The sequence below is a fragment of the Nilaparvata lugens genome, chromosome X (assembly GCF_014356525.2).
Source record: "Nilaparvata lugens isolate BPH chromosome X, ASM1435652v1, whole genome shotgun sequence".
In the NCBI taxonomy this organism is placed as follows: Eukaryota; Metazoa; Arthropoda; class Insecta; order Hemiptera; family Delphacidae; genus Nilaparvata; species Nilaparvata lugens.
The window spans coordinates 75338295-75364253 of NC_052518.1; the positions used below are offsets into that span (position 1 = coordinate 75338295).

General features: G+C 34.0%; 2 protein-coding genes across 3 annotated transcripts in view; one reads left to right on the forward strand and one right to left on the reverse strand.

Annotated features, from left to right (window-relative positions):
* Positions 1-6394, forward strand: part of LOC111046955 (myrosinase 1) — a 35536-nt gene extending 29142 nt beyond the window's left edge. The window contains exon 13 of the mRNA XM_039442054.1: positions 3724-6394. Within this exon, the coding sequence (XP_039297988.1) occupies positions 3724-3838 (115 nt within the window). The 3' untranslated portion in view covers positions 3839-6394. The remainder of the gene's footprint in view (positions 1-3723) is intronic.
* The window catches only part of LOC111046954 (tyrosine-protein phosphatase 99A), a 119860-nt gene that overhangs the window by 55492 nt on the left and 38409 nt on the right, over positions 1-25959 (reverse strand). The window contains exons 13-15 of one of the 2 annotated variants that reach the window (XM_022332608.2): positions 20453-20588; positions 16402-16558; positions 3874-15744 (exon numbers count right to left, since the gene is read on the reverse strand). In XM_022332608.2, coding sequence (XP_022188300.1) covers positions 16403-16558; positions 20453-20588 — 292 coding nt within the window. In that variant the 3' untranslated portion in view covers positions 3874-15744; position 16402. Of the gene's footprint in view, positions 1-3873; positions 15745-16401; positions 16559-20452; positions 20589-25959 lie in introns of those variants that run through there. The other variant, XM_039441626.1, reaches the window with a different exon arrangement.

Here is a 25959-nt window from a genome sequence, read left to right on the forward strand (position 1 = left end):
GTTTCAAAATCTCTTGAGAGTCCCTGACTTCCCCATACTCTACAAGATGATCCATTATATAAATCTCTTAGCGCATTCAGCATTTTTGATGACACACCAATCTCAGAAAGCTTATACAAAAGAGAATGTCTGTCTATTCTATCGAATGCGGATGAGAAATCTACGAAGAATGCATAAACTTTCTGCCCCTTTGTATTTAGTAGGATGTGGACAATGCTCATAATATTGAAAATATTGTCAATTGTTGAATAGGACTTTCTGAAGCCTGCTTGGAATTCTCGTAGAATCTTATGGTGGTGAATCCATTTTTCCAGCTTATCCAGCATAATCCCTGCATATAGCTTACCTATGGAGTTCACAAATGATATTCCCCTGTAATTAGTTGTTTAGTTCACATTGCCTTTCTTGAATATTGGATAAATGATTGACTGTTTGAAATTTTCGGGCGTATGTGCGGATTCAAAAACTCTGTTGAAGCAATCGGCCAGTTTCTCATGGAAGTTTTGTGGAGCATATTTATAGAACTCATAAGCAATTCTGTCTTCTCCTGGAGCCTTATCATGCTTAACTTTTGCCAAAATTCTCTTCACATCATGTGTCATAATTGGGGCTTCAAGAATATCATCCATTATCTTAGGCTCAGCATATGAAATTTTCGCTGCTGCTATCTGAGGATTTAGTAAGTGCTCAAAATGTTGTACCCAGTCTTCCAATGAAATGTTCGTCCCTGCACTGAATTTTCTCCTTTTGAAATATCGAACAAGCCTCCAAAACTGCCCAGACTCTCGAACTGTTCTAAATCTCTCAGTTAAATCGAGCCAAAAGTTCCTCTTCTTATTCAAGCAAAGTTGTTTAAATTCTTTGTTTCTTGCTAAATATCTCTCTCGCACAACCTCTGAATTAGTTCTCCTGTAATTCTTAAACAGTCCAAATACTTCTTCTCTTGCCCTTTAACATTCATAATCGAACCATTGTTGTTTTCTGTCTATTTCAATTTGTTGATTGAAGTGAGATTGAGGGGCACATTCATATATCATGCCAATCAAATAATACCTTAAATCTTCTATTGCATCAAGCCATTGTTCTCTATTGTTTACTCTTAATCCGATATATGACTTCTCTCTCTGGCCTCCATTGCAGCTTCATTCTTATTGGTATCACACAGCTCTCCTCCTTTTCTGCATGTGTGCATCTAATTGTGGATACAATTGGAAGATGGTCTGAAAATATTTCCGGGCTAACCACAAAGGACTGGACTGCAGGAAGAGCATCGACCGAGACCGCGCAATAGTCAATCACAGATGAACCTCTTGCTCCAACATAAGTCAGCTCTCCTTCCTCATCATTCTGCGACCTGCCATTTAAACCAATCAGCCCAAAATCATCAAACATAGACAATAGACGCTTACCATTTGAATTCAAAACAGAGTCTTTGGAGACTCTTTTGCTGCTTACAGCACTATCAATATTTTCGAATATATCCTCTGGTAGAATTTGTTTGTCACTGATTCTCCCATTGAGGTCACCCATTAGCATAATGTCGCACTCAATCAATTCAGTAAGCAGGCTTGATAGACTTGCAAAATCCTCCATCCACCTGTTGCAATTTATGTAGGCTGGAATAATACACTATTTTTGTGCCTCTATATTCAATTCTATTATATCGTACCCTGTAATTTTGCGGAAACTAGCTGAGTACATACAGTTGCCCTGCTTCTTAATTCCGTATACATAGCCTCCACTTGCTCTACCAAATGCCTCAGTCCTGATTGCAGGAGCCCAAACAAGATCGTGAGTTATCATCTTACATTTAAACTCATAAAACTTCTTCTCACATTGTAAAAACGTTTAATACAGCAAAAATATTTTTTTCTCTCTCAAAAAATTCAAAAATGCAACATTATCAATCTTGTTTGCAATTCCAGCTACGTTGTAAGAAGCGACCTCTATATAATCAAAATCTGTTTACCGTATGATGTCACTCTCTTTATCCTTATTTCCATTCCTATATGCTACTCTCCTTTTATTGTTTGAGTTGCGGACGAAAAAAATTGGCAATGCTTTCTTCAGACGCCCTAGACGTACCGGTAGATGTCGATGCAGGTGGATTCTGTTTCAGTTTGGAAGTCCTCTTTCTTTTACGAGCCGCAGAGGGTGTTGCTTGGTCAGGCTCCTCCAAACATTTATCGACCGTCTCTTCTGTTAAGTCATCTGCAGAGATATATTTTCCATTTATCAGAAGTCCAACTCCCCTTACTTTGACTTCATAGCCGACGGCTCGCAGACGCCTTTGAGTTGAATACATCACCTTCTTCTTTTCACTCGTCTCCTTATCACAATCCGGAGACACAAACAGCTTAAGATTTTTCAAATTCGCCCCTTCATTCAGAATATCTTGCCTTTTCATACTTGATACCAAGGACAAAATGATTGGGCGCCTTATACCGGGACCTGTCTTTCCTAGACGTTTAACAAAATCTATATCATTTTCTTTCAGTTCGACCTTCAATACTCTGTTACTTATATCCAGAATTTTCTCCAAGACCTTCTCACGCCTCTCACTCTCTTCCTCCTCCATTCCGTAGAATATGAGATTTTTATCACGACGCATGGATTCAATAACTCTCCGCTGCTGTTGTATTTCGCGCTTGAGCCGCTCATTTTCTTTGGTCACCTCATCGATTTTCTTTTCTGCTCCTCAAACGTTGATGAGATATTTAGGGCACTAATTTCCTGCCTAACAATCGTGAGTGTATTCTCATTGATTTCATTTTTAATTTCTTCCAGCATTGCAATCATACGCTTTTCGTCTAATGCCATTCCGAAATTTGCACAATATAAGCCCACCAGAAGTCCGTTAGTGACTGAATTTTATTCGGGATTTTATTCGTTAATCAATAACTAATGATCGCAATTATAGATTGAGATTTGTTCTGGACTTTATTCGTCAATCAACGCCAATATAGGAAAATACTGTTCAATCGATGACCACAGATCATTTATTAATTTCTTGAAAGACTGCAAGTGAAATCAGTACGAGATCATCCAACAAAGCAACTTATCAAAGCCGTATTAGCAGTTCAATAGAGAAAATTCAAAACATCCGCCAAGACTTAGTAGGCTACTTTTGAAGTAAGATGACGCTGCAATCGCAGACAGCAGCTCTTGGTTGAAATCAAACAGTCGGTAATTCGGAATTTTAGGGGATGTGTGGGAAATGTAACCACCTCCTCTATCACAAAGATAAGATAGTGTTCAAACTAAAGTTATGGCTTCTTGAATCGTTGAGACTAGGCGAAATGTTTGTAATAAGAAAATCCAAATATCTCTATCTCTACTTACGGGATCACAAAAATATATTTCACACAAATATATTGGTATTTGTAAGCATTGGTATTCACAAGTCGAAAAATGAAACAAGCGCACATTTTACGATATTGTTGTCTCTTCTTTCTATGAATCGACTAGAAAAATTGAATAGAAAAACGTCGATTCTGAGCGTATCTTGTTTTCAAATCCGTTGTTGGTGCGCCTCTAGATCTAGAACCAAGGCCTCAAGAATAAAGGCCAACTGAACATAGGTCTACCTGCCAAATTTGAACGGTCTTGTTGGTTCTCAGCAGACTTTCAGTTCTGTTGATGAGTGAGTGTAATTTTGCTCTTATATAAATGGATGACGTTTGCCACATTTTTTTTCCAATTTATTGATGAAAAATGTTTCAGAGAAAAGTTTGGATTCTACCATGTGGACTTCACTGACCCGAACAGGAAAAGGACTCCCAAGAAATCAGCTCTATTCTACAAAGAACTCACAGAAACAAGAAGACTTGTGGTTTAGGGTTTCATCTTTTCTTACAATGAAATTCTCTCTAATGAAGTCCAAATGTTTTTATTTCAACATAACAGGAGAAACAAATTCTAGCCAACAATACTTTTTTCAATATTGCAAGAGAGTTGAATTCAATAATAGCACACTGTTTTGAGATTCCAAAACATCTATCAAAATAATCTCAAGATTCCATTAGTGAAAAAAATTTCAATTTCAGATTAGAGAAACCGCCATACAAATTCAATTGTATAGTTGGAACACTAAATCATATAAATTCTTTATTTTCATAAAACAAATTACATATTCCTTCAATTGAACTTGATTAATATAAATTTTTTGTATTCTAGTAACATCGCTTTTGAAACAGTATTATTTGAAGTTTATATATTGGATAAAATCATGCAAATATTTGTATCAATGATAAAACAATTATGACTCATACTTGGAAAAATGAAGGTACTCCATAAATTGTATAATTTATACGATTTTTAGACTAGAAAAATTATATACATCATTTATAATAAGTTAATAACTGAACGCTTGATAGATAAATAATAGATGTAATAAAGAAAATCATAACAATAAAAATAAAACTGCTGAATTGTTTTTTCTTTCAAATTATTTTTTGTTACTTTCTGTATTTAAAATACCTTCATTGGTAAATGTATTGAAAAATATATTTTGAATAGCTTTTAATTGAGGAAATAATAGGTCTATTATTAGCAGCTTTTATTGTTGGATTTTAAAATTTTATCCATTTTCATGATATAGGCTAGATTGAGAACAATCATTTGTTAATAATAGTAGTTGTTCCAAGTTACTGGAATGCTTCACGTAATTGTTATACAACACTAAATCAAAGGCATTTTATTTTATGAATTCAAAAGTTATATGAATACAACATTTTAACTAGCCAAGTTCTGTCATTTGGCTTTACTAATGAGTTGCCTGTGATAAAGATAGAGTAAGGTCTAAATGGATGAGATGTACGAATATTTGAATAACCTTGGTAGCATTGAAAGCATCAAAGGTTGGTTTTATATTGATCATTATTATTCACCTGCTCATAAGTTTCAAGTTAACTATTACCGTATATCACATGGCACTAGATATGCTGTACTATTACTCAAGTCTGTGACTACCTAGGCTTAACATTCGATTACCACTTCTACACAGTTGGTGTCATAAGTACAAAAAAAATTTGAAGGTTGCGACAGAAAATTGACTTTTTTCATTTCTCATATAGATTGACCTTGCATTATTGCTTAGCAAAGCATGCTAGGTTAAATTAATAACGTTAAATTTATTAGTTACGATTATTTTCCCATAATTGGTTAATATTTTTATAAATTATAAACAATGTGCGATATTATCGATATTACTGTATGTGGACTGTGAAACGCCTGATCAAATGGTCTTTATCATTGGCTTGAACATTCTTGTTTAGAGTACCACAGTAAAAAACTTATTGATTGAAAATGTTGGGAAAGATAACGAAAAAAATTGTTCAACTGTAATGAAACTGACATTAGCAATAACAACTATCACTATATAAGGTTGTACTACTTACATCATTATTAAATGCGACACTTGTTTTATTAGCTTGAGATAGTAATCTTAATCTTAAAATAAATGTGTACATCCAATAAGATTGTACAATCAATGTTCGCTAATAAATAATTATATCAAATAATATACAAAAAGTTCCATCTGTAGACAATGTAATGTAAGTAAGATAAATTCAACACATTACAAAATAATGTATTATGTAAATTACTACAAGTGAATTGATTTAGCCCATATGATTATCACTCACATTATCCATGTTCCCAACTCATATTTGTAAATAATTTTGATATAAATCAGAATGACGTATGCTTTTATATTAGAGCAGAATAAATAAATATTATATAAAAGTAAAAATGCTGAAAAGCAAATTTGTAAATAGAGAATCCACATTTAAAAAGATATCTATATATTTTTGATAGTTATCAGTATTCAATTATTATTTCGTTGATCAGCATAGACAACATTTAGTGCATAAATGATCCTTGAGGTTACAAAACATTCACTTAGTTTAGCCACAGGAGACAATCAAAGGCCTTCATGGTAAGCATAAAGCATGCATTGATATGTTATTAAGGCTATGCGAACAAATATGTTGGAGATAATTGTGCATCAAAATATTACAACAATATTGCTAGCCGCAGGTTTTTGCTAATGCAAACTGATCAAGTATTTCACAACGAAGGAAATTATGAACTGGACCTCACTTCAAAAACAGGCACGGTTCATATTGAATGCACTTTAACACGATACGATACCTGATGAAAGACAGATCAACTAGATTCAATATTCTATGGAATTGGGATCACTTCCCCAGTATGTTAATTGAAATATGAATTTGTTCATCCATTCTCGGCAGCTTACAAGAATATTGTAAAATAAGTTTCTTTTTAATCTCCAATAAGTTCATTCGTTCAATTCAGTAAGAACAACAAGAAGCATGTATATTAACGAAATAAGACTTTATTATTAGGAAGGATATCCGAGAAATGGTTGTAACACAACAAACGTATACTACCATACATGTTGATTACACAGCAATGGATTGGCGAGACAGGAAGCAAGTTAGACCATATATATAAGTAAGAATAATTAAAATGTCTTCTTATTGCCTTTGACCGTACTTCTATGAAGCTACTGTACTAAATTCTTCCATTAAAAAAAGCTAAAAAATGTTTGAACACAATTTTTGACAAATATATTTCCACAACCAAACTATAACTGTATTATGCTCAAATATATTCTGAGCAATATATCTAATTGGGTTATATCATGTATCAATTTGCTTCACATGTAGTAAACATCTAAGCAGGAGTTCATTAACAAAATTCACATATAAATATTCTCTGAAACATGGACTTGTAATTTAGGTACCTATAATCACTTATATATTATATTAAAAATTTAGAATCTATTATCAATGTAAAAAGATGAAATCGATTGATCTATCAACAAAATATTTCGATAATTTTCAATAAAGGCATAAAAGCATTACTAAATTGTGATAAACCATTAAATTCGTAATGAAAAAGAGACTAAGTTAGTAATTTATGAGATCAAAATAATTCTAAAGAGTAAATACAATGAAATGCATTTAATGCCATTTGTGACAACGATTAAAAAAATAACAGAGAAACTGGTTATAATAATTATAACTAGTATTCTAGTAATTATTAATAGAATCGTGAAGTGTGATGGACTGACATTTGATGAAAATAATTTTTTTTTCATATAACACCAAACTGAACAAAGTTTAACATTGTTAAGTAGTGATTGATACCTTTTTTGTAAGACTATTTCCAGTTTTCTCTCTGATAACTGTAAAGTATATACTCCGACTTGACAATATGACGTATTGGTATGACTTTGCTTAGGTACAAATAGATTTGCAGTTACAATTTCAGTTCATCATGTTTAAAAAAATTCACAAACGAATTCAAAAAACGAATTGGAAGAAAATTCAATTATTATTGGTTAGGAATTATGCCCACATGAGTCTTAGACTTGTGCGCGTAAAGATGGAGAATTGATTGACAGTTACAAATCAACAGATGGTAATTTCAGGAAAATAGTGTTGCTGACTGAAAAGCGAGAGTATCGAATGTTCGATTACTTCTCAAATACTTGACAGTATATTAATTAAAAACTTTTTTCAACATTCTCAATTTTTCAGTTGGAAGCCTCATTATGAATGTGAATTATTGTTATTATAAAGTATCATGAATTTCATAGTGAATGAGATTTTGAGATGAAAAGGAATAAGATTATAATACTTTTTATAAATAAGCCTAACAGGTTGTAGATCTAACTCATGTCAAGAATAAATTTAAATTAGTTCTGATTTATGAACGGAAATTAGTAACTAGAAACATAAAACTGTCAAGGCAATTTGAATCTATAAACCCCATAAAACCATTAGAATTGAGCAGTGCATTGGTCTCAACTCCAGGATAATATTTTAAATTAATATGAAAATCCCGGTGTTAGGCCTAGTTGTTCATTAGTATCATGCCATTTATGACTACAGGCTTTCAGTATCATTGGTGGAGCAAACATGAACCAGACACTACAACAAATGTAATTTAAAATAATATTAAATAAATGAAATAATTAAATAATTTTACATAATTTATAGTAATGCTGAGCATAGTTGAACATTCTCAAACTGAATAATTGTTCGAAGTATTTATGGCGAAATTATATAGTGTATTTAAAAATTAAGGGGGAAAAATTTGTATAATGTACAACTGATAGTATGAAGTGGTATTTATGAAAAACGATTAAGTTGATAGGAAGTTGAAAAACAAAGTTATTGGAAGATGGTGTTGAGCGATATCTAATAGCGTAATCTAGATATGAACTTGAAACATAAATTCAGCAAAAATAAATGCACCATAAGAAAATACTATTAACATATCTAAACAAACTACATTGAAAGTAAAAAATATCTCATCATCCAAGCAATATATGATATTAGTATTCAAAAATTGTTTTTCCTATCTTAACATCAAAGCTCCTACACATTTCCATCAAGATTTTTGCATTTCTGCTAAAAACTATTCAACACGAGGTCACGATATCAAGTGATAATTCGATTGAAAGAAACGATAAACAATTTTTTTTTCAATAATTTAAATGATCATGCCAGAATGAAATCGATGGATCGATCTATCACAAATAAACGTATGAATATTTTTCATGGAAATCGGCTATTCAAGCTCTAAAAATAAAGTTATGAGCTCCATGTTAAAAATTCTAACTACTCTACAGAAATAATGTAGTAATAAAATTAATGACTGCAATATCTTATAACAAGTCCAATCTACAATAAGATAGTAGTAGAATTATTACATCTATAACATTGATTATTTGTAAACCATAGCTTATTTTGTAAAACGGTACTAAAATAGCACATCAAAAGAAACCACCCATAAAAATATGTGTTTGGAAGAATATTTAAAAAGTCAACAGATTATTATAAATTTTTAAAAAATTGGAGGCATATTCTTTTTTATAAGCGTTCTCCATTCTCATAAAATTGGTAGTTTGTTCTTGCAATGTTCTTTCAATGCCCAAATCTATTACAAACTTTCTATCATTCGTATAGAAGGCAGAAGTTTTCCAAACAGCACTATCATACTTTTTACTTATCAAACGACATTTAAGGACACGAGATAATTAATACATTATTTTAATATATAATTGTGTTACGGGAATGAGGTCTGGATACACTACAAGAGTAGTAGATACAAACCAACAAACATTTCTTGGCCAACTGCATTGATTCCAATACAGCCTCACCCTGCAGTTTATGTTGGTGATATCAAATCACCTTGAACAGTGGAAATATAAGGACTAAGATTCAAAATATCGCTTCACCTTTTTGATCAGCAGCATGGAGACAAGAGTAATCTTGATCTGTTTTCTTCACGTGATAATAGGGGCCGACCACTTCCACTAAGAAGTGGTGAGGACTTGTGACTAGCCACATAGTCAGCATCTTCCACTTTTCATCGAAATAGGTCATCAGGTCCCACTTGTGATACTGTGGTCCCACTGTAGCACACCACATCCAATTGGTTCCACTGTAGCACACCACATCCAATAAGGAATTCTCAAAAATCTGACAGGGAGAAAGAACTGGATGAATGCTTAGGGTGGATACCACCTATTGGTAAAAATTATAAACGATTTATTAGGGCAGTCACAAGTACAGCTAGTGCATCCAAAGGGGGAATGTCACGAGGAATACATTACAGGCTGGTCCCGGAACAGTGATGCACTCTACCAAACCTTCTTGGAGACAGGTGAGCAAGAGGTAGCTGATGAGCTACTCCATAGTCATGAGAGAACAAACACAAATGGATGGATATGGTTGAGAATATGCACTTCCAAACCTCAAGCCAACAAACATGGGCTCTCCTTGGGCAGTGGAGCACTCATGAAAAGACAAGAACTAGGTGTTTCTACAGACACAATAGCATCTCACATAATCCAAAGAACAAGCAGACAAAAAACACTAAACTAAAATGGAACATGACTGAGTCAACTGGAGACAGGAAACGGAGAGTGAATATAGTCACCCTTCCACCCCAGAAGAAATTGCATCAGCACTTGAGCATGTAGCTTTTGGAAGTTAAAATACTGATGAGCTGATATTCAAGAGAATGCAAAGCGATGAGATAGATGATTGTTCTCAAATGTTTTTGGGACCAAGCGGTACTGATGAAATAAAACTGATGATTAATTATATGAGAATATTTCTGGCAAATATGCCAGGAAAGGCCATTCGTGATGTTCTAATTGTGGATGATGCAAATATCCTGTTAGGTTATAATGCTAGATGATTTGAAGATAACATTTTTCATAAACAAAATGTTTCATGAAGATCAGCAAAGGTGACTGAAATCCTATTCAAAAAACTTAATGTTTATTAGTGAAATGATGCATTCAGAGACTATTTCTACACTTTTCAAAGAAACCGTCAAATGTTGGCTGCACTGAATGTTATGCTGAGACTGATGTGATCTTCTGAGTACATAAGAGGAGCTATTGTGGCAATGTTTCAAGTGCTCCACCGCCAAGTTTAAGTGGTACAATTCAACAGAGTCATGCTTGTCAATGACATGTCAACTGACCATATAAGGAACATTCATTCATAGATGGTCTCCTAAAAAATTGGCTCGCAAAAGAAGACAGCCAGAATACATGCTTGAATATCATCACTCATATTCCAGCCGTGTTTCTAACTGTGAAATCGTCCCATAATGTTTTGCTCTCGGCTGTGTGGATTGAGTGCATCCTCTCATCTGGTTGACTACCAACATAACATCAAGTATATAGGATACTTTGTCATGATTCAACACAATGCATTCAAAACAATACCAACATCCTACAGCTGTTTCTATTGGAGTAATCGAATTTTTTATACTTTCTGGAAATTTCCTAGCATACTACTTATGGTTAAAATGTATGATATTCTAGAATGTTGAAATGATAAAAAGAGCTATGATAATATTATTGGTATCAGTGAAGTTTGAGCTCAGTCTTTTAAGCAAGAAGCTTCTGTGAATGTTTCTATAGCATTTCAAAGTGTTATAAGTGTGTTAATGAAGTGTTAAAAGAGCTATGTTATAAGTGTGTTAATGAAGTGTTGAAAGAGCTATGTTATAAGTGTGTTAATGAAGTGTTGAAAGAGCTATGTTATAAGTGTGTTAATGAAGTGTTGAAAGAGCTATCCTTGTTCTGTTATTTTTCGCTTTGTTGTGTCTAATCCATCACTTAGTGTATATTGAAGTTCATGCTCAGGAATGTATTCCCCTGCCTATTATATGTATACATATGAGGGATGATGTCACAATTAGAAGCACTGTTGGAGTATGAGTGATGATATTCAGGAATATATTCTGGTAGTCCTCTTTTACGTGCCAATTTTTCAGAAGACCATCAATGAATGTTGTAAAACATTCTAGTTTGTTCCTTATATAGTCAGTTGACATGTCATTGACAAGCATGACTCTGTTGAATTGTACCACTTGCGGTGGAAAGACACCCTTTAGCTGACATAGGACAGACCTCAACACTGCTCTTCGTTATTATCTCAAATGTAGTTCAATAGTGATAGTCTGATAGTATAGTGTGGGTCATTAATCAAAGGCAGTGTGCTGCAGTCCACAGCACGAGCTTTAATATACACCAGACAAGTATGTGGAAGTTATTTGAATAGGATTTCAGCCACCTTTGTTGATATTAATGAAACATTTTGTTTAGTATCTTCAAATCATCTAGCATCATATCAACATCATAATCTAAAAGGATATTTGCATCATCCAAAATTAGAACATCACGAATAACTGCTATCAATTATTTTAACTTCTGAATTTTACGTTATTTCAAAACGTTGAATAACATCTCCACCCTCCACCATACTAATCTGATAACATCTTCAAGATATTTATCTCGGGCCACTCCCGTGTTTCGGATGGACACGTTAAACCGTCGGTCCCGGCTGCCTAAAAAGCAGTCGTTAGCACTTCGAAGCTCAAGAACGTTTCCAACTGAGGAGGTACAATCGTAGTGCAAAGTGGTCCTACCATAGGACTGCCTGAATAAATGCCTGAAACTCATCTCTCATATTCCAGCAGTGTTTCTCAATGAGAAAACGTTCCTCAAGGTTTCGCACGCGTTGATCGATACTACTGAATAAGAATCTCCACTATTAACTAAGAAAACGAACACTCTAAACCAAGAATAGAATAGAACAATTGAAAACACAACAACATTGAAAGTAACAGGATAAGGATAACTATTTCAACAGTCCAAGGTCGGTATATTCAAATAACAAAGTTTATTAACACTTTCAAATACTGTATAAACTGTCTCGAAAGTTATGTGCTTAAAATCTGAGATCAAACTGACCTGACACCAATAATTAACACAGCCTTTTATATCCTATAAACGACATCTAGGTCATTTTCTACAATGACCTAGATTTCAACCATTAGTACGAAACATACCTATGACTAATAGAAGAGGCTGTAGAATGTTGTTATTGTTTTGATTAGATTCTGTTGAATTTGAATAATGTATCATGTTGAAATGAGAGTCAGCCAGATGAGAGGATGCAGTCAGTGAATTGACACAGCACCACGTGCATGAATTTGGTGCACATTTCTGTGAAAAGTGCATCAGCTCTAGAATGTTTTTACGCTCAGTAACCAACTGTATACTTGGGCCTTCACTCCTGTAGTGTATCAAACCCGTAACAGTTCGATGTGTTCAATCAAAGACAAAATCTAACTCATGCATTCCCAATATAATATGGATACCAATTTACGAGATTACAAAATACACCCATTGCAAAACTGTAATGAGCTCAATTTAGTTATTGAATTTCTTCAATTAATCATTTGAACTATACAGTCGATATTATAAAGCGTACATAGATTTATAAGACTTCGTCTCCTGCTTAATCACTAGTTTTTTTACAATAATAACATCAACAACAATAATATTTATTATTATGATAAAATTAATTTTCATTTTTTAATGCATTTCCAATAATTAATGTTTGTGTTTTAGAATACACATAAACACTGTATGTTCTTAATCATAGGTAACTGAGAACGCTGTAGACAATATTGCTTCGAAGTAGAGAGCAGTATTTTGGCTTGTGATTCATATTCAATGTAATTATGCTATTACACTTTGACTAAAATACAGATGATTTTGAACACAATTAAAATACATAATAACAATAATTATAATTGTCAATATCACAATACAATATTGAAATACTTCAGAAATGTTGAATGTAAAAAGAATGGAGTTAAATATTGATATACATCCCTTCAGTTTAAAATATAGCAGTCTCCTTCACACTACGGGAAGAAATTATTTAATTAAAATATTCTAATGTTTGTGTAGAGGCTTATACAGTCTTTGATTTTACATTAAAACTGATGTAAAGCACACATAGCAAGAAGTATAAATCAATTAGCCTAATACTAAAATCCACTTCGGATTACAACCAATCATACTTCTTGATTCAAAAAGACTAGTTGTACTAAACAAAAAAATTAAATCTAAAAATGCCGATGATGTGACAACAGATATGGTTAATAATGATTAAAATATAAATTTGGATAAAACACAGATAGGCCTATCCCGACAACGATATTATAACAAAGTGTATCCATCCTTCACGAGAGTAATTAAACAAAAAACAAAATCAATAATTGAAAATAAATACATACCATAAAAAAGAATTAAAACCATTATTTAAAAAAATAACAAGTACACTTTCAATAAAAGTCAGCTAATAAGCTATAGGAGTCATTTATTAGATCTGTTTTGATCAGCCTTGTGGAGGACAAAAAAGTCAGTTAACAAACAATAAAGGGTGAATATTGAATAAATTTGGTGTCTCGTATTTTGCAATGTGATTTGATGATATAGATTTTAATGTTTATTAGACATTATTGAATCGCAAGTCAATTTAATATACAGTTGCGAAATCGTTGATAAATAAATCAACAATTAAGGTCATACGTGGTAAAATATTATTGCTGTAGTATGGGAGCGTATTCTACAAACTAGCTGTTCTGGATTCAAAGTTGGGGAGATATTTTACTAGAAATTAATTTCAACAATCATATTTTGTATGGGAGCGTATTCTACAAACTAGCTGTTCTGGATTCAAAGTTGGGGAGATATTTTACTAGTAATTAATTTCAACAATCATATTTTCACTTGATCATATTATATTTGAGAAATAGTGATGCATTTATAAAGTGAGGTTGAAACTCATCAATGAACAACGATCGTAATTATTCCAATACTGCTGACTCAATCTTTTCATAACTCTACAACTTCAACTCGTTATGAAATAATATTGGAAGCGCATTGATTCACTCAAATAAAAAATAGTGAAAATAATCCAAATAAATTCATTTGAATATGATAACTTTGCTTACATTTCAATACAATTTCATACCAAAAAAATGCAAGATAAATAACGTAATTCATTTATAATCAAATGATGTAGACCTACAGATGAAACATTAACCAGATAATAGAAATTGAGAAATTGATTATTATTGATGGTGATACAACAGCAGGTTGTAGCTGTTAGATGAGGAGGTTCAAAATTTCAACATCTCTTGAGAATACGCTCCTGTATACTTTCTGTTCAATTTGTGCAATGATGAATCAAAACAATGACGAGTCAAGTGTTTTTAATAATATTATCAAAGTACTTACTCCATCATCACCATGAAAAGAGATATTCATTACAATAGAAGCTGCCGTAAGTACGACACTTTTGACCTATTCTATTATCAGTACATTTGTGTTAAAGATTTACTGAAACAGAACCTGTTCTGTATCACTGAATTTATTTGCTCTGCAACAGATTTAGGGTTGTCTACATTGATGAGTGAATCAACAAATAATATTGTTTACCACTTATCTTTGTGACATGAAAACAAAAAATCCACTTGGAAAAAATGTATCTTTCATTACTAATATAGAAATACTTTAGGGTAATCCGCTAAATCTTTTACAGATTTAGGGTAATCCGTTGTCAACATTGATAAGTGAATCAATAAATAATATTGTTTACCACTTATCTTTGTGACATGAAAACAAAAAATCCACTTGGAAAAATAATATATCACTGATTAACAATATAGAAAGACTTTTCAATATTTGAAGAATTCATGAACTATCTAAATTATTGCGATTATATTTGGCGCAATTCTAGGCCCAAACACACTATGTTTGCCACATCAGGACTTGAGAGTTCCAATTGAAACAAACTTTCTTAAAAAAGTCTACAAGATTCAATACTCATAAAAAAATCAATTATGAGCGAAAAATTTCAACGCAATAAGCCGTAAATGAAATCAACTAGTAGAAATTGAATTTGCACTGCCATTCTTTAGAAAACGATGAAAAGTCTATTCATCCAAATAAGGCTATATATATCCAAATAACATCCTACGGCAGCAAAATTTTCATTGAAAAAATATATTGATTGCACAGATTGTAAATAATTGAAAGCAAAGCCACAGAAAAGACATTTTATCATGAAAAATTGAAATCAATGACTGTAAGAAACAGGACTCCTATAGCTTGGACTCAAAGAATAATTTATAATTTGAATCATCTGAACAGTTTTACTTTCATTTAACAAAATATGAAATGATGTTCAAAATTTAAAATTGAATTGACTACATAAAATATACTGCATCAAAATATAACAAAACTGCGCAGTAAAATGATTTAATTTTGTGGCCTCATGAAGAAACTTTCAAACAGTGGGAAGTTTTCGATTGAATTTGCATTCCCTGTGAATGAATACAAAGAAAAGTTTAGTAATTTGACAGTTCAAACAATTGGGGATATTTTGCATTAATTAATGGAATTAAGAATTTTGTGAAAGCACAAGATGCGAATATTTCAAACTAATATACAAAACCAGACTATCGCGTTAAACTCATAAATCAAATTCGTTCTTAAGCTTTTTACAAATAATTCATCAAAAAGAAAATTGAATTAATGTAAAAGTGAGTTCTATACATCGATAGGATGAACTGAGAACCATAAGTATTGGTGATAGTAAGGGGCACAAGCATTCGTGACGAACCAGCATATCAGAGTGATTCATTACAGATGTCAATAGAAAAACTGTTTTTGAGAATTATTAGCCCTCAAAAAGTTCATGTGATGATAATAAAGGTAAGAAACACAAGAGCACACAGAATTTAGCACGGAAATAATGAAATTAAAGTGATTTCATTCTTTAAATCAAGATATTTTCAATTAAATTATTTATTTGATTCACTCCTGCTGAAAATTCAATCATATAAATTTTGATTTGTTTCTGGGAATGACATAAAAAAATTCAGATCGCTCGATTCGCTCCGAGAGGAAGATGATCACATTACCAATTATCAGATTGATCTGATAAACTCAAATAAAATTGTCGCAATCAGTATACTCACATTAAATAGATGCTGTCTGTGGAGTTGGACCCAATACTCCGTTGGTGTAGCCATTTGGATGTAATGTGCTACCTGGTACAGTGACTGACGCCGAAAATTTTATTCCTTTACTAGTTGAAAGCACCTCCAATGCTTGGTAGAGAAGTAGATAGTCTTTCTGCAAACAAACAAGAAAAAACTTGTGAGGAATTATCATCAAGAGAAATTAATTTGAACTTTCAATTTACGTTCAATTTAAGTTCAATTTTGAATTTTATGAAGAGCTTGCACAACACAACTATGCACCTTACAATTCAAAAAAGATTCTAATATTTATTTAAAAATCCCCATTACTGTTTTTAATTTATAAGTATTTTCTAATGAAATGTAATCAATATAAGAAAGAGTAGGGTTGTGTTTGTTCGTGTGTTCGTTTGTTCGCATCAAAACATGTCAACTTGTGAATTGCATACCGGAAAAACGGAAATGATTTAGATCTCCAAATTTTGCACATAGATTCTAAAAATATCAATCTCGTGCACCTGGAAGCCCAAATTTCAATTTTCCTTCTAGATTTTCAGAATTAATGTTCAAAATTCATTCATGCTACCGTACATGGAGTTCCATACGTCATAGGCTACATTGTTATAGCCCAGAAGTGTGTTATTTATGAGGAGGTTATAATGCTGTTACAAGACAATCATTTTCGAACGGAGCCGTGTAGTGTAACGGTAAAACACTCGCTTTCGGAGTGATGGTTTCTCGGTTCGAGTCCCGATTTTTCCCACTTTTTTGTTCTTAATTTTTTTCCCTCGAAACTTATTATTATCAATTATTTTTTGAAGGAATTTTTTTTCATTACAATTGAACTAGGATTTTATCAAATAATTATTTTTAATGTAAAATTTTGCCACCAGTACAAATGAAATGGACATAGTCTTCATGCTGTATCATTGAATTTCATAAGAAAAACATGAATAGATCACAATAAGTAATAATTTATATTCTTCAGTTATAATGTACTATCAGACACAATTTCGCAGTGAAATGAATATTTTAGGTATTTTGTTTGGAATTGGGAAAACAAAAGGCTGCCTGATTCGAATTGAGGAGGACCTAATCGATACTAAAATTTATTGATGTATTAAAAAAAATCAATATGATTCTTTGAGGTTTTCAAGTATCATGTCTTCTTCAGTTATCTATACTATAATAATGGAAAGAACTGGCTTAAACACGTAAGGAATAGGGAATTATGTTTGACGCATCATCACGTCGGAACTACTCGACTGATTAATTTGAAATTTTGCATATGATTCTTAATTAACCGGGGATGGTTAATTAATGCCTATTTCCAGTTCTTAAAGATCTCATTACGTCAAGTATACAATTTGTCATGCTTCCAGTTGTTGTATAGAAGCAGCTGAACATTTCTTTTAAAAGGGACATTAGATGATAGGTATGATTGGGGATCTTTTTCGAATAAAATACCTGATTTTCTGTCGTATCAAAATTTTGTTCTGCCATTTTGAATTCAACTTTTTTTTTAAATTGGAAGGTAGTCATATATTATGACAAAGTTAGAAGACAGAAAACTAACGTTGGTCATATGATACATGATTTCGATACAGAATTTAAAGAGAAAATGAATGGTGAAAACCACACCGATTTCTCAAACCGTTCAAAAATTATTCTCGTTCAAAGATACTGATAAATCATCCATCTATTCATCATCTTTACTATAATAATGGAAAGAGGTGGCTCATACACGTAGGGGAAATTATGTAGGAAAATTATGTTTGACGCATCATCATGTCTTAACTAACTACTGGACTGATTGATTTGAAATTTTGCATAAAGATTCTTTATTAACCGAGGACGGTTATAGGCCTATTTTCAAATTTCGATTTTTTATTATGTCAAGTTTTCAGTTTGCAAAGTTTTAAAATAGAACCTTGCGAAGCATGGGTTATCTGCTAGTATTAAATATAAAACCTTAATTTAATATTAATACTAGCCGTCAGGCTCGCTTCGCTCGCCATATCCGTCTAGCCAGGGGGCTCCGCCCCCTGGACCCCCGACTGGATAGTCCAAAAATGAGATCAGCGGGCTCGCTTCGCTCGCCTGCATGTAGGACTCAGCGGAACCTCTGTACCGAATTCTGGACCCCCGACTGGATTGTCCAAAAATGAGATCAGCGGGCTCGCTTCGCTCGCCTGCATGTAGGACTCAGCGGAACCTCTGTACCGAATTCTGGACCCCCGACTGGATTGTCCAAAAATGAGATCAGCGGGCTCGCTTCGCTCGCCTGCATGTAGACCTCAGTGGAACCTCTGTACCGAATTTGAACGTATTATGTCAATTTGATCTCGAAAAACACCTATTACTATATCGGCGTATCTTTGGCGAACAAAATTCTTCCACCTCACCTAAACCTGTGTACTGAATTTTTTAAAATATATTTCCATCAATTATTGAATTGATCACCTTTGAAAAAAGTGAGGAAACGCAGAAAAACAGAGAAAACGTTAATTTTGGGCGTATCTTTGGCGTTATCTCAAATTCCTTCTAACACAACATTATTGCACCCCAGCTGAGCTTCTGTAGTAAATTTGAACATTTTCTGTTTATTTGTTCTCGATAAAGCTGGGAAAACGCTAAAAAACTCAGATTTTGGGCGTATCTTTGGAAATTTTTCCAAATCCGTTCTTATTGCGCCTCTAAAGGGCCAACTGAACACACCTACCAAATTTGTAATGTTATGTCATATTTTTATCATATGTTAGGACGATCCAGTCAGGGGTCCAGACTAAACGTCTGGCTAAACGGATATGGCGAGCGAAGAGAGCCTGACGGCTAGTAAAATAATATTCCCAGGAATAGCTCTGATTGAAGTAGCAGTACCCAATCAATTTTTCCGCGATAAATCAGGACAAAAAAATAAATAAATCAGGACCTCCTAAATAGGTATTTAGGAGGTACTGGATAAATTGGTATTTTGGAGGTCCTGGATAAATGCATTTCAATCTTCAACTTGGTGCCAACCTAACAAAGTCAACTCAACTTAATGCCAACCTGACAACATTTTTAATTTAGTTACCAGAACAACTGTTTCGAAGAAGTACTCTCTCTAGATTATAGTTCTATATTAACATATGGTATGGACATTTCAATTATAATTTAAAGATATTGGAATAAGAAGAATATACATGCTAAAAGACGAACTTTGAACCCTTAAAAACCACCCTTAGAGTTAAAATATCGCCAAAAGATTTCTTAGTGTGCCTCTCAAGGGCCAACTGAACATACCTACCAAATTTGAACGTTTTTGGTCCGGTAGATTTTTAGTTCTGCGAGTGAGTGAGTGAGTCAGTCAGTGAGTGAGTGCCATTTCGCTTTTATATATATATATATATATATATATATATATATATATATATATATATATATATATATATAGATAAAACCCTATTTTAATAATAGGAATCTTGAGCTACAGTAATTAATGAAGGAATAATTTCATAGTATCCTTTTTCAAAATTTTTTATAAAAACACTTATATAAAACATAATTTCGTATTCCAAGCCATTTTCAAGTTTTTTCCAAAATAAAGTATTATTTCTAGTGAACAAATATCTTCAAATTATCTTCTTCAGCAGATGGCTTATTTTATCATCTAGTTTATTTCAAATAGTTCAGTTTTAAAATTCTTTCAAATGTCTGGTTATGATTTTCAACATAGGTAATGTTCAGCATATTATTTTTATTCAGTGCAAATTGATCTGAAATTCTTCTGTGTTTGTTCAATTTCTCACTATCATGTCCAAAATTTAATATTGCCATATTATGTTTTTTGTTTCTGTATTTAAGGTTTGAGTTTAGGCAGTTTTCGAGTTGTTTGAATTTGAAAATTTAAATGGCCGCCAATCTAGAATATTTTGTCAGATGAGGATGCTTCATCTTGGCCTTGACCAAGCCAAATTTCAACAAGATTAGTCTAACCATTATGGAGAAGGAAAAAATATATTGGCTATATTTTTATAATATTGTATTGTAAAATTTGATGATTTACCGCTGATTTCCAAACACGTGGTCGTCGATTGTGATACAATTTAGCGTACATGCAAACATCTGCTCGCTTTTCATGCTCCAACTGTTTTGACAAAGTCGCTAAGCAGCAGAATGTTACAGCACCTGTACCGCCGTATCTGCAAATATTAAAAAACAAATTATTATTGCAATCATTTCTAAAAATTTATAGATATCGTAAAATAATTGAACAGGAATAATAATGGAAAGATGCTCTGTATTATTTCATTATCATTAGTGAAGCTACTACAGGTTTTTACATATTGGTTTGGAAGTAATGTAAAATATGACTCTTAAATGAAATTGCTGCACTATTATATTTGTTAATTTGTATTATTATATTCGGTTTTCTGAATAACTGAGATTACAACTTATTCACAACTACATATTTTCATTCTTCTCTTATAATATTATCAATAAGCTACAATTTTCCATTCAATCTGTCCCAGCTTTCTTACAAACCAAAGTGATCATCCATGTTGTCCAGCATATCAGTAGCAGTAGACGTGTCCGGTATAGTGAGAATATTATTCCCATGAGTTCTAATGGGACTATTCATACTCACTCGGTCGTGACGAACGGAAATAGTCCCATACTGATATGTGACAATCCAACTTGAAAGCCTGATTTCAATGATGTCATCTAAGAGGACAAGTGTACTTGTTAGGCGGCTTACACACTTGAGCAGCAAGCAACAAGCAATTTTAGTGCAAAACTACACGAGAATTTCTCTCACCAGCTGTTTTTCATGTATGAATGAAGCTGCTCTGCACGTGCGGTCATAGGCTGCTCGCACACTAGCACAACAAGACGCAACTAGTGACTTTGCTTCTCCATTCATTGGCACACTCTAGAGCAATATGATATCAATATCGAATGTCACCTGCGTAGAGCAGACACATGTACCTCGTGACATAACAAGCTTGTCGAAAGGCAGCACAGGTCGCTCATGCTGACCAAGTCACTCAAATGCTTGCTTGATATCTTCTCTCTCTCTCTCTCTCTTAGCATCCATAGCACAGCCTCCAATTCCCTCCCAATACCATGCACACATAACCGGCCCTCAACGCGGCCTCGCACACTCCCGCGACAAACCGCACAGCCCCTCCGCAAAAAAAATAAAATATCTCGAAAAATGCATCTTTCCACCATGGACCCCCCGTCACTTCTCGAATATTCAAGCCATTAGCCGACGCAGAGGAAAAGGCTCCCAACAAACGCCGTAGGCCGCCCCTTCCCGAATCCAATGATATACATAGTCTATGATCGTGGCCCCCAGACTATGTATATCATTGGATTCGGGAAGGGGCGGCCTACAGCGTTTGTTGGGAGCCTTTTCCTCTGGGTCGGCTAATGGCTTGAATATTCGAGAAGTGACGGGGGGTCCATGGTGGAAAGATGCATTTTTCGAGATATTTTATTTTTTTTGCGGAGGGGCTGTGCGGTTTGTCGCAGGAGTGTGCGAGGCCGCGTTGAGGGCCGGTTATGTGTGCATGGTATTGGGAGGGAATTGGAGGCCGTGCTATGGATGGTAACTGCAGGACGGGCGATTTTTTGAGCGCGCGTTTTTGAGCGCGCGTTTTTTTTGCAGCTTGCCCCCCTCCCCCCCAGGCTGTCGACCGCCCTGGGGCGTGGTGACATCGAGTTTCGTATGCGCTGGAGACCCCCTAGCAGTGGTCCGGGGTCGGATTCTCTGCCTCTCTCATGTGTGCTCGATGTGGGCCAGCGCCTGGACTACTTCTACTATTGCCACAGCTCCAACAATAAAAGCTAATGTGTGAAGAGTTATTGATGGAACAGAGAGGTGTGTAGTCTGTTCATATGCTTATAAAGGGGCTGTGTTTCATTCAACGTTATCTTAGACATTCATCACTAAAATATTACAGTACTCAATTTACTACTTTTATCGTTATTGCAACTCCCAATAGTTCTAATACTATATATTTATACTTCTAATACTATATAATATTTTTTTAAATTTCACCGTTCAATCCTATTTAAAACTTATCTAAAATAATCTAGCTCTTTCTCAAGCGTCTCCTCTACTTCTTATTTTTCTTTCTCATTTCTTGATTTTTGCAATGATGATTATTATTCTTCTTCGTCTTCTTCTTCTCCTTCTCTTTCTTTTTCTTTTCTTCTTCTTCTTTCCTTGATCAATTTAAGATCACAATACGATGTTCTATTTCTTATTCTATAGTTCAGTTTCATAATTTCTTCTCAATTGTGCACATTCCTTCTTTCTCTTCTCTTCTTCCCCATTATTATCATTATTTTCCCTGTGATTTTTCCACTAGCTATCCAGCATGTTCAAATGTTTATTTCTCTTTCTATCTCTATTATTTCTCTTTCTTCCTTTTCTCTTTCTATCTGATTACTTTCCACTAATATACATATTTGATATTCGGTTCTTTCTCACATTAAATCATAATATTCCTCTTCCATTTCATGCAAATATTATTCATTATCAGTTGTATTATGTATCTTTTCTCAATTGATAACTTTCTTCAAAGATCTTTCGTTTTTCTGCTGGCTTTTTCTTCTCTTTTGCAGTTTTTAATGGATCCCTTTTCGCTCTATCTCCACCTTGAACACGATCTTCCACTACTGGATTCCATCTCTCTCTATCAGAAATTGGACTCGATTTTCCACCACTGGATTTCATCTCTCTCTGTCACCACTTGGACTCGATCTTTCCACTACTGGATTCCTACTCGCACAATCTTCACTTCGACTCGATCTTCCACTACTGGATACCTTCTCGCTCTACCTCCACTCGGACTCGATTCTTCCACTACTGGATACCTACTCGCTCTATCTCAACTTGGACTAGATCTCCCACTACCAGCTCTTCCTCAATCTTCATCGTATTCACCATTAGGTGAATTATTCATCACCGTAACTCCACAGATCACAACATCTACATCTTATTGATGTGTTTAGTGAATTTTTTGAACTAGTGTTTTTAAATAGTGAAGGGAGCCGAACTGTAAAGGCATACAGGATGCACTCGAATCAAGAGACTTTTTCATTTAGGTTAAGTTTTATCAGTTTCATCCCCATTTTCCTCGTCATGTGTCGTTCTGAGGTCGGTTCACGATTGGTCTGCTGCTTCCATGATGCCTCTCACTGACACGTCAGCTCGCTCGCCCTCAAGTAGGTATGATTATTTCAATAATAGTAATAATGACGCAGGTATGTTTCTAGCAAATAAGCTCCACTCTTCCAAAAAACTTTTCAAGGCTGCTCACCTTAACGTCCAATCCCTCAGCTGCCACATTGATGAACTCAGAGCAATCTTCCGTTTTCAGGACTTCAATATAATTGGAATTTCCGAATCATTTCTGAAGCCTAGTATTTCATCAAATTTTGTTGCATTACCTGGATATAATCTTTTCCGGAATGATAGATTAAATAAAGCTTGTGGGGGTGTAGCAATTTATGTGAAAGATGGTATCAAAACAAAAGTTTCAATCACATCTAAACAAGAGTATTGTTCCAGACCAGAGTTTATGCTACTTGAATTATCCTTATCTAGTACTGATAAATTACTCGTTGGTATCTGTTATCGCCCACCAAAAATAGGTCATTTTACAGATTTCGAAAGTGCCTTGCTTTCTCTTATGCCTTGTTATAGCCGTATACTAGTTATGGGGGATATGAACACCGACTTGAACATGACAAATCGTAACTTTGACTACTTTCAACTGACTACTATTTTCCAATGCCTAAACATGACTATTTTACCTCTCGATCCAACTCATCATACTAATGTATCTGACACACTCATTGACCTTCTCATTGTTAGTGATCCTAACGAGGTTGTTCAAGCAGGCCAAATCCCAGTCCCAGCTATTTCTGGACATGATTTGATCTACTGTGTACTTTCCCATAAGATACCTAAGCCAGAACAGAAAATTATCACTTATAGAGACTTCAAAAACTTTGATGAAGCCGCCTTCCTGACTGATGTGGCTCAGACTCCATGGCATCAAATTGAAGCGTTACCCTCAGTTGATAACATGGTCAAGACTTTCGAGAATTGGACTTTGACTTTGTATGACAAACATGCACCTTATGTGACAAGGAGGATTAATAGAAAACGACGAGTACCGTGGATGACTGAAGACATACTTAAGATGATGGGACGTAGAGACAAAGCACATAGAAAATTTAAAAAGACATTTGACTTGGACAGTTTGATAGAGTATAGGAGCCTTAGAAATAGAGTTAAACAGGAATTACGGAACTCAAAGATTAGGTACTTGAATTCGTTTATGACAAACAATAGACAAGACTCTAAATCACTTTGGCAGGGAATAAAAGAATTCGGGCTTGGCAAACAGAAACCGAATCCACAAATAGACTTACCATTGAACAATATAAATGACCATTTCGTTTCACACTCTAACCAACGCGACGAAGTTGTCATTGCTGATCATATCGATGATCTTGAAGAGCAGGTTACAAACTTAGATTTACCAATTACTGATCAATTTCATTTCCATCCAATCTCAGAAGAAGACACTTTCAGAGCAATTCAACGTATTCATAGTAATGCTACGGGTGTAGACAAAATTCCTATTAAATTTATCAAGAAGATGTTATTTGCTGTTTTACCAACCATTACATACATTTTCAACAAGTCACTTGAAGAAGGCATTTTCCCTGAAAACTGGAAGTTTGCTCTGGTTCACCCTCTAAATAAAGTTCCATCACCCAATAAAGTTGAGGATTTTAGACCAATCAGTATTTTACCTGCATTGTCCAAAGTGCTAGAAAGACTCATTCATGCTCAAGTTGTAAAATTTCTAGACAACAATAGTAAGCTTCATAACTTTCAATCGGGCTTTAGAAAATTCCATTCAACTGAAACAGCTCTGCTCCGTGTCACTGATGATATAAGGTTAGCTATGGACCAAAGAAAATGCACCATCCTCACCCTATTTGATTTTTCTAAAGCATTTGATACTGTTGATCATACAGTCCTTCTGAATAAGTTGGCTATTCTTGGTTTCAGTCACAACTCGTTAGTTTGGTTTAAATCCTATCTATTAGGTAGGAAACAATGTGTATCTGTCGGTGACAAAAAGTCTACTTGGAAAAACGTTATGCATGGATTACCACAAGGTTCAATTTTAGGCCCTCTCCTCTTCACTTTGTATGCTAATGACCTTTCTTCCATTATCAAATTCTCCAGTTTCCATACTTATACAGACGACCTTCAAATCTATTTAAGCTGTCCCATAACAAAAATTAATGAAACAGTTGGAATAATGAATCAGGATATCAATTCGATAGTGGAATGGACAAGGAAAAATGGCCTTAAGCTTAATCCCATCAAAACACAACCCATTATAATTGGATATTCTCGTCTTATAAACAATATTGACCTTGAATCGTTTCACAAAATTAGTGTAGATGGTAATGACATTCCTTACTGTAGCTCAGTTAAAAATTTAGACATTATTATGAATAATACTCTTGACT